The sequence below is a fragment of the Bos grunniens genome, chromosome 5 (genome assembly GCF_055505025.1).
Source record: "Bos grunniens cultivar Pamir isolate PY7600 chromosome 5, Bosgru_T2T1.0, whole genome shotgun sequence".
In the NCBI taxonomy this organism is placed as follows: Eukaryota; Metazoa; Chordata; class Mammalia; order Artiodactyla; family Bovidae; genus Bos; species Bos grunniens.
The window spans coordinates 105,101,477-105,111,673 of record NC_141169.1 but is presented as its reverse complement, the minus strand read 5'-3'; the positions used below and the strand labels follow the sequence as shown (position 1 = coordinate 105,111,673).

The 10,197-nt window shown below is 48.6% G+C and overlaps 1 protein-coding gene across 24 annotated transcripts; it reads right to left on the bottom strand.

Moving 5' to 3' along the window:
* Positions 1-516: 516 nt before the first annotated feature.
* On the bottom strand, positions 517-8,014 carry ING4 (inhibitor of growth family member 4). 24 transcript variants are annotated; one of them, XM_086402254.1, is made up of 9 exons: positions 6,176-8,014; positions 4,878-4,980; positions 4,695-4,766; positions 2,807-2,973; positions 2,510-2,624; positions 2,236-2,341; positions 1,875-2,022; positions 1,551-1,612; positions 818-1,454 (listed from the first exon to the last, which is right to left on the bottom strand). In XM_086402254.1, the coding sequence occupies exons 3-9, from the start codon at positions 4,720-4,722 to the stop codon at positions 1,415-1,417; spliced, it is 666 nt and encodes a 221-aa protein (XP_086258380.1). In that variant the 5' UTR covers positions 4,723-4,766; positions 4,878-4,980; positions 6,176-8,014; the 3' UTR covers positions 818-1,414. The 24 variants fall into 24 exon arrangements, 18 of the variants coding, with proteins under 18 accessions (XP_086258373.1, XP_086258385.1, XP_086258374.1 ...); XM_086402256.1 differs by having other exon boundaries at positions 2,519-2,624; positions 6,176-6,911; XR_015164344.1 differs by lacking the exon at positions 4,878-4,980 and having other exon boundaries at positions 1,875-1,913; positions 4,665-4,766; positions 7,960-8,014.
* Positions 8,015-10,197: the final 2,183 nt, after the last annotated feature.

The following is a 10,197-nucleotide window of genomic DNA, read 5'->3' as shown; positions in this document are numbered from 1 at the left end:
TCCTGAATATTCATTGGAAGGACTGGTGCTAAAGCTCCAATACTTTGGCCAACTGATTCAAAGAGCCAACTCACTGGAAAAGAGCCTGATGCTGGGAAGGACTGAGGGCAGGAGGAGAAGGGGGCAACAGAGGATGAGATGGTTGGATCATCGACTCAATGGGCACGATGATTTTGAGGAAGCTCTGGGAGATGGTGAAGGACAGGGAAGCCTGGTGTGCTGCAGTCCATGGGGTGGCAAAGAATCGGACACGACTGACTGACTGAACAACAAATCCCGTGTGAGGACTGGGGCAGAGATGGAACATACAACACAAAGTTGGGGCCTGGACAGTAGGAACTACAGAGGACACCTCCAGGTAAGCCAGCCAGAGCAGGGAATAAGATGGGGATTCCGGTGAGGAGACCCTGCATAAGGAGGGCTTAATCTATGGAAGTGGTTCCAGGTGGGCATAGACAATTCATTGGTGATAAGTTTTTGCTTTGTGTTTCAAATAAGTCAGGCTAATACTTAGTATAACAGTTCATGTATAAAACACAAGTACACATTTATTGGAAATTAAATGAAAGATATCTTATAGGGAAAAGATACACAGTCCTGAAGGTTTTGGAAACCCCTTGTCTGAGGCCCAGTTCCAGCCAGCTCTGTCCTTCCCATGCTGAGAGGTGGTGGGTCCTGGGGCAGTGGCACCACTTCAGGTTCCATGTCTGGTCCTACTTCCAGCATGTCATCCTCCTGCCTTTTAGCTGACTCAGAGGATGCAAGCTATGCTCAGCACATGTGCTAAAACAGTGTCTCTACAATAAACACAGCAGGCCAACACGTACAGCTTTTATTCACCAACTCGATTCCTTTACAAGTGAGATACTGACACTCTGCCCTGCCCCTCCCACTCACAAGGCTGGACGAATCCTCTTGGCACAGAGGAAGGGGTGCCCCTTCAGCCAGGGCTGTGGCCCAGAGGACCCGGAGGAGCCCCCCACTGGAAAAGCATGGAGAGAGTGAAGGAAGTTTATCACGCATGGCCCCCCCCACAACGAGGGGAGGGAATCAGGAAGCTGGGGGAGGGCCCCATGCTACTGCCCCAGTCCTTAAATACAAAGCAACGGGAGAAAAGAGGACCATCCCTCAAAAACACAGCACCAACCTCGGTGTGGAGGCAAAAGGACAGCGGGCAACACCACTTCCCTCTGAAGGGGGCGGGCTGAATGAGAGCACATGCCGTTAGCGGCCGCAGCACCCCTGGCCCAGGGTCTGGGTGCAGCCTCAGCACCGGAAGTGGGGAGGGGAGGAGAGGAGATGACAACATGTGCCACCCACCTCTCCCTGACCCCCGGCCCAGCCAGGCATCCCACTCCCCACTAGCCAGGTCAGGGGATGTGGAAGAAACTGTGTTGGAATCCAAGGCCCTTGTCTATTTCTTTTTTCGTTCTTGGGAGCAGCGTGGGCAAAACCTACAAAGGAAGGTGGGGGAGAAGGTGAGCGAAGGGGAGGATGCCCTCTGTCACTCAGCTCAGGGTAGTCCAGCCCCGACCACAACGCTCACTCACCATTTCCCCCGAGGCTTGGTGGTCAGCCCCACACAGGCAAAGTGGAACCACTCAATGGAGCACTGGAAAAGGAAGACGGTGGAGGAGCAGAGGGCAGGGAGCAGGGTGGGGCCAAGGAAAGAAAAGAACCCCCCAACCTGAGAGTCCTCAGGAGCATTCCCTTATTCCATCCTGTGGGAGGATTCTTGAAGGGTCCAAGGCCAACCACCTCCAACTCCCTTCCTCCTGTCCTGAGGTCCCACTCTTCGGCCCTTACCCCCTTCTGGTACCCAACTCCCTTCCTGTCCCCCAGAGCCCCCCACCCTGAGGCAAACCGGTTCTTACGTCAGGGTTGTCACAGCCAATCATCTCCCCGTAGGAGACCTGGTGACAAAGGCAATAGGTGGGTTCGTTGGGATCCACAGGCATATCCAACACATCAGAGGGGTGGACACTGCCAAAGGTCACTGAGGGCATCCCATACTCAGGGCTTCTGCGTGCCAAGAGGGAGAGAGAGTGTCACCTGCAGGAAGGGACGCTACAGCTTGACGCTCAGAGTGGCACGAGGAGGATCCCTGTGGGGCTAGTGGTCTGTGGCTTCCCCTCTGTATCCAGCAGATACCAGAGTGATAGAGAAGGGGGCAAGGGGCGGGGCAGGGGCAAAGAGGAGCCTGTCACTTGGCAGGGTGCTCCCTGACTCACTCACGTGCGCACAAGTTTTAACTTCTTCTGGGCGGCCTTGGGGGCTTCTTCGTCGGAGTTTTTCCCTTTGGAACGAGCACGGGCAGCTTTCTTCTCCTTTTGAGTCCGACCTTCCAGGGAAGAGGGGGAGGGGCAGCCAGAAGGCAGGGGGACAGAATGATGGGTTAAGGACCCCTCCTCTCCTCCAACGTGGGGGGTCCTCCCTTGGAGCTGAGGGATGGGCTGCTTGCCCCCTCGGAATCTTCGCTCCAACTCTCATGGCCCACCCCCCTCCTCACTCTTTTTGCCTTTGCTGGAAGAGCTGTCATAGTCACTTGACTCAATCTGCTTCTCCTTCAGATCAGCCTCAAAGCGGGCCAGGTCTGTGTCCAGTCGCCGAATGTGTTTGTCCACCTGGGTGGGAAGGAAGGAAGGAAGAAGGAAGAGCTACCAGGCTGGTTCCAGTAAAAGCAAACAGGCTAAGGCAGAATCCATGTATCTCCCAGACCCCAAACAGATCCCAGCACACTAAAGGAGGGGCGGAGGACCCTGAGGAACAGACGGGAGGTAGTGGGGAGCCATGGGTAGGGCCATACCATCTCATAGGTCTGCATGGCAAGCTGCACCTTGTCATCACCAAACTCCTTGCACTTGCCATAGGCTTCCTGGATCTGTCTCAGAAGGGCCAATTTTTCCTCGGAGCTCCGGCTGCGGGCGCTACTCATATATTCACTGGCCAACTTGTCAATTTCAGCCTTTAGGTCTACAACAGAGACAGGGCTGGTCACAATGGCCCCCGAGTGGCAACGTTAAACATACTTCTTCCTCTTGCTCCTCGGACCTTTTGCATTGACCATCATAACCTTTGAATTAAAACACACTCAACATTCCTAGGTACTGTGCCACATACTCAAGTGATGCAACATGGCCACAACATGCGTTCTGATGGCACCTTTGATTGCTGGAAACGTTGCTAGCATAGTTGAAACTGGACTTATGGAAACACAAGGAAGGATTCTTTGCATGCTGCACTAACGCAAAGTACGTTTCTGTCGATGTCTAAAGATGCTTCTTTGCACGGCTTGCTGTTTCTTAAACCATGACCTCTGTCTCAAAAGCCATCTGGTTTCTCGTCTCAGAAACATTCTGTGATAGCTCTGAGAGCTGCAGACCAGGCCGAGTCATCTGCTGCTGCTCTTGACTTCCAGGGTCTGTACATCTACATCTCAGTATTGAAAATTAGGCCAGAGTTCACTCATGGAACAGTTCTTCTGCTTACTGTCCACCCTGCTTGGTTCATCATTTGCAACTTGCGAATATTCTCCATCACTTTTTTTTCCTGTGTGTTCATTTTAGATATTGCTCCAAACATTTAACTAGGGGAAGGCTGGTGATGCCCCCGAACACTGAGACCATAGATGCCTACTGCCTAATACTATAGCACTCAGAGAAAATGTGGATGGAGACAAAAGCATGACTCCCAACATGGTGTAGCAACAAGTAACCACAGCGAAGACCTGTGAGCATACTAGGTTTATGCTCTGCTTTATTCCAGGCCCTTGAAGGAAGGTGGAAAAACATGTATGTGGTTCAGTTGTCTCAATGGGTCTTTCTGGGTATGAACTCAAGAGCCAGAACTATATTACAAAGCAAGGAGCTGGTGTTTGGCATTCAGCAGGGAAGTTCTCAGGGGCCTATGTCAAGGATCTTAGATGATATTCATTTGTCCATGAGCAAACTGACCCAGAGTAACTTAAATCACAGCTTTAGGCATTCTAACACTCCTGGGCAGGGATACATAAGCATACACCTACATATCCTTCAGCAAGCATGGACGATAGCGCCAACAGAGACCTTCGACTATGAGAGACAAACTCGCCCACTGCAGTGTAGCCTCAAGCTCCAAGTAAATGTCTCAATGCAGCCAAACTTAATCAATGTCCAAGGACGGCCACAGATGGCACCCAATGCTTCTGTAAGGTTGAAGAATATAGTGTAGAGATTCTGATGTTAATTGCTGCTTTTCCTCCTTTTTCCCCCCCCCTCTTTCTTTTTAACATCTCCTCATGCAGCAAAGCTGCTGTGTACCAATGTGAGCTGTAGTCTAAAGCCACACTGAATTTTGTGACAGTAATGTTAACAGCCCAGTGGAGTAGAAACATTCTAGTCAGTCTTCCTACAAACATATCGAACATGGAGAACAGAAATGAGTCCAGGGTTGACTTTGATTTTTCTCATTTTTCCTGAGGGAGATATAAAGAGCACAGCATCTCTAAATCCTTGTACCATTGTCACAATACTCCACGAGTTATGAAAAAGCTAACACAGAAACACAGGTCATCATTACTCTCCTTTTAAGAATTGCAAGAGAATGAAAGAGAAGACAAGCAATCTAGATCAGACCAGGTGATAGGGTAACACCAAACAGGAGGAGAGACGACCACACATACTCACTCGGCACCGGGCCCCTTACTCTGCACATACCCTCTGTTCTTTGGTCCAGGTCCCTCATGAGCTGGAAGTTTCTCTGCAGTTCAAAGGGCAGGTTTTCAATACCTGGGGAGAAGAGGAGAAACTAAGACTCCCTGGACTTCCTAAGCCCTATAGCTGCTTTTGGGGGATTCCCTGGTGGCTCAGATGTAAAGAATCTGCTGGAATGTGGGATACCTGGGTTCAATTCCTGGATCGGAAAGATCTCCTGTAGAAGAGAATGGTAACCCACTCCAGGATTCTTGCCTGGAGAACTTCATGGACAGAGGAGCCTGGCAGGCTACAGTCCGTGGGGTTGTAAAGAGTCAGACACGACTGAGTGACTAACACACACACACACAAACCCTGTAGAGTCAGGCGACTAACACACACACACACACACACGCACACACACACACGATAGCTGCTTTTAAAAAACAGGTCCAAAGAGCACTTGGTTATCCCTCCTTCAAACCGTTAGATTATCTGTGACAGCACTCATCATTCCTTTCTCAGGAGGAGCCATGTCTGTCTGTCTCCACACCTAGCTCCCCATCTCTGCACAGCTTTGTGTCCACCCTCCCCGCTTCAGTAACTTTACAAATCAGCCCTTCCCTCTCCATGCCCTCGGGAGTTCCCTGGTGGTACAGTGGCTAAGACTCCATGCTCCTAATGTAGGGGGCTCGGGTTCAATCCCTGCTCAGGGAACTAGATACCACATGCTGCAATGAAACATCCCACATGCTGCAACTAAGACCTGGCACAGCCAAATAAATACTTTTTTTTTTAATATATATATAAAAAGATCTCTTTGCCCTCAACTTACAAATACCCTCCTGGTACCCTCCAATGATCACACACACACTTCCAATCTGCTCTCCAAACAGTAGCCAGAATGTTCTTTTTAAAAATGCAAATCTGATCAAGTCTCTCCTGTTTATAAACCTCCAGTCACTTCCACGGCAATATTCCCAAGTCCTACTCTGCACTTTCTGGCCCTTGCTGCACACCAGACCTCACTCAGGTCAGTCTCTGTCTATGTGCTCTCTGCTCTGTCACACTGGCCTTCTCTGAGTGCCTTGAGCTTGCCAGTGCTCTTCCAGACACTTGGCTTTCTGCACACTGCTCTCTCTGCCCAGGATGCCCTGCCCCGTCTCTTTCACCCCACTTCCACTATCCCTCTTGGCCTACTGAACTTCTGTTCATTTTTCAAAGTTCAGCTCAACCCTGACTGCCCCAGACTCCAACAAGTGCCTTGGGTTATGCTGTCATGCTATTCTATGGCTACCCTTTGGCAGGGTAGATACTTTGGGGGCACTTATCCAATGTAATTAAATAACTAATTATGTAATTAGTTATATGGTATGTCTCCCCAGCTCTCCAGAAGGGTTAGATATGTCTGTCTTCTTCTCTCCTATTTCCCTAGTGTTCAGAACTATGACATACATACAGAGAATCCTCAATAAATAATTGAATATAAAGGCATGAATACTTACGTTTCTCTCATAAAAAAAAAAAAAATTCTCTTTCCATGACTCCACTTTCAAACTTTTAAAATGCATTCAATGCTTTAACCTATAGACTCGGGTCCACCATCAGTTTACTATTAAGTCACCACTGAGTTACCAAATCAAATAATCTAATTACTAGTTCTATCCCCCCAAAAATGTTTGCAGCATTCTCACCATCTTCTTGCCTATATGTAACTTCCTATTAAGATTCCAAATCTCCTCACACACTTTCAAGTAATTTCATCACTGGCATTCCCTTAGCCAGTCCCTTAAATGTTACTATTTTCTTGAGCTTACACTTAAGTTAATCCTATTATTTTCTCACTTACTTTCTCTGAATGATCTCCATCTCATTTACTCTTACAGACTCCTGAATTTCCTATCTTGTTGATGATATATGTCTACCTCACTTCCCGAACAGGAAATCGAGAAGTCACCTTAGATTCCTCCTCCTCTCTCAACCACTCATTCAGTCAATTCTGTTATATTTACCTCCTAAATACTTCTGTCACTCTTTGAGATCAGGTCCTCATCTCTGACCAGAACTGTTATTACTAATTAATCTTGTATTACCAGGGTCATCATGCTCCAATTTACCATACATCAATTACTTTCCTTTATTAAAAAAAAAAAAATTGCTCCATTCAGAAAATCCGTTGGTTCCTCACTATTTAGAGTGCAAGCTTCTTAGCCTGCCTTTAAAGACCATGCACAACCCAGCCCCAGCTACATTCTCCAGTGTCATTTCCCAATCTTTCACCTCAGAGTTCTACACATCAAACACTCTGGCCTCATCTTTCCCTGATCTTGCCACAAACCCATCAGAACACATTGGCTGATGCTTCCCCCAACCTTCAATCCCCTCTCACTCTCCACACCGGCAAATAAACACTCAACCTTCAAGATTCTTCACATTCTCTGTAAAGTTTTACCTACACCTCCAGGTAAACTAGTCTCTCTTTCTCCAGTGTTACCAACTGTCTGTTTAATGTATTTCTGTTATTTCATTTATCACACTTCTATAATTATTTATTAGAATCTGTGTCCTACTAGTCTATGAGCACCTTGAGGGGAAGGTCTGTGTGGTATTCATTCTTGTATACCCCCAGTACCTGCCATTATGTCTGACCCACAGAAGGACCTCAATAAACGAATGAATGACTCCCAACGCTAAGGCAAAAGAGAATAGGGTGACAGGCTCTGTGAAGGGCCACACAAATGCCACACAAATGGCATAAACAGAACACCAAATTTCCATCTGATGGGAACTGCGTCTTTACTCCAAGAGGAGAAGCCTTTCAGTCCATCATCTGACAGTGGTCACTCGTAACCCCCTATCCCCATGAGAAGACGCGTCTTCGAAAGAACTGGGCGGAGAACCGCGAGCAGATCTTTGTCGCTGCTCCAATGGCAGTGGATGATATACTAAAATGACCGATTCAGAACGACTTTAAGAAAAAGATTATCCTGAGGCCGGAGACCCTGAAGACAGGGGCAGCAAATATCTTCCAGGCTATGCCTACCAGCACTTCAAGAGCCGTCCCCCAGCCCCGCCGAGCAGCCCCTCCCTCTTCTACACCTCAGAGCGAGGCCTCGACCCCGCTGCCCCGCCCCCTATTTCTTCACACACTCCAGTATTTTCTCTCACGCAACCCTTCACGATTGTGACTTTCTGACCATCGGGACTTCAGGGCCATAGAGCTCCTCAGCCCGAACCCCCACCCCTACCCCTCTGTAACCCCTGACCCGCTCCTCCAGCCTGCTCTTACTGTCCAGATAATGTTCCAAATACATCCCCGCAGCCATCTTGAAGCAAAACAAAGCAACTTCCGCTCCACCCCGGAAGTGACTGAACGCAACGGGCGCCGAAGCGGTCTTCCACCCCCGTCCGGGAGCCCTTCCGCCCTCAAGGGTAACTTCCGCCCTCACGAGGTCAATTTCCGGTCTGAATACAGCACCCGTCGAATCGCCTCCTCCTGGCGAAGACACTCGTCCCTGGCGGGGCGGCCGAGCGCGGGGCCGGCGGCGGCGTTGGCTGAGGGCGCCATTTTGCGTCCTCGCTCAAACTTCCGTTCCCTCCAGGAGGGGGACGTGCGGGCGAAGAGACTTGTCTCTTTGGGCTTTTAGTCCACAAAGAGCTGTTTTCAGCAGCCGGGAAATGTGAAGCTGGCGACCAGGGCAGGTGCCTTCTCGAGTCACGGTGCGAGGTGTAAATCCTCCCCGTTTCTGTTCACTCACGCGAATGCCAACTCTCCAGGATTATGTTTTAATGTGGAAACAGCTCATTATTTATAAAGGCCGCTTGTAAGTACAAAGTACTCCTCACAATAAAGCTGCGATTCTCTTCACCTTTTGTAAGGGTTTCTACCACTCCAGGACATTCCCGCTTGCAAAGTGACAGAGTACTGCTTGCTGGCCTTGTCCTCCCGTGTTTGTCTCCCATTTTTACTCGTTTATGTATGATGTTAACTGGCACAGAGCTGTCAAAACTGGGCCAGATGGATGCCAGCTATCACCCTGACCCGCGACAAACACAGTGACAAATACACGTCTCATCAGAATGGAAAGCCACCAGGTGCAGACAGGCCACCACACTAGGGACGCAGGTGTCAGCGACCAGAACGGGAGGATGTTGGAGATCACTGTCACCCCTAAGCCACACGTTCTTGATAATTATCAATGCCACATGGCAGGTTTTTATGACATTTTCAGCCACATAAAATGTTTAAAAAAGGGCAAGGTGAAACCCCAGATATACTACTGAGCAGGTGGTACCACCTGGCCACAAATCTAGATGATGTCCTACCTCAGGAGCAGCAGGCCCTTGGATAATTTAATCTCCACGCCCAGGTCCTTCTCTACAAAATGACCCTATAGGGTTGTTACTATGAGTGTGAGTATATCCTTCAAGAGTGTAAATTCTGATTGAAATACCTCTGATTAAAGTAGGGCTGATAGTGTCAATTCAACAGTTAGAACAAGGGGAAAAAGCAGTATTCAGGAAACTAACAGACACCACCTACCTGGTCACATGTGGTACATTCATTCCTGTCACACTACAGACGGAGACTCTCTGATGCCCACACAAGGTCCTGTGCCCTCAACCAACAGGCCTTATTTCACTGATTATCCACATCCACCAGGTAACTAGTATGGGTGCCCAGCAGTCCCAGAGATGATGGCCACATTGTTGGACGTGGGAGCTTTGTCACAGCTTTTTCAGTGCTTAAAGACCTTTAATTCTCAAAAAATCTTAAGAGGTGATCTGGCCCAATCCCTTCATTTAACAGCTGTAGCAGCATCACCGCCAACACTGGCTGATAGGAGAGAGTGGGGCTAAAGTCAAGGCTCCCCAAGCATGCACTCCTCCTCAGCACAACCATCCTGTTGTTCTTCAGTCCTGGTGATGGTGTCCACCACTGGAGACCTCTGGTGTTAGGTGACACAGCTGAAGTTAGCACTGAGCCCTCGGATCCACAGGTCTTTCCAGGAGACTGTGCTTCCATTTTTTGGATATGGAGCTTCATGGTGTCCTGTTGAACGCATGACTGATACCCTGCTCTCACATACTTGGGCACTTAGTCCTCACCACAGGATTTGTCTGTAAGAACCCTCGTAAACCAAAGTTCCACTTCAGAAATTTCAAGGCTGTGTGGCCTTCTGTGGCTAGGGACACACACACACACACGGCCCCGTCGCAGAGCATTCACTCTTAACACACACACACTACTGTCAATCCTCCATCCTGGCCTTGAATGCCTCTCCAGATAGCTATTTCCCCCATGCTTATACTCACATCAGTAGCTCCACTGCCTCTGATCCTTTTACACGAATTTATTTCTATACAAGGTTCTAAAAACACCCCTTGGTTTTATACATAAGTTTTTCCTTTTTTTTGTCTTCATTTTAAATTGCTTTATAACAACTTGTTTCCTGATTTTTTTTTTTTTTTCCATTTTCTCTTTTCTCGGAAATCTGCCATGATTTAAAAAAAAAAAAAAAAAAAA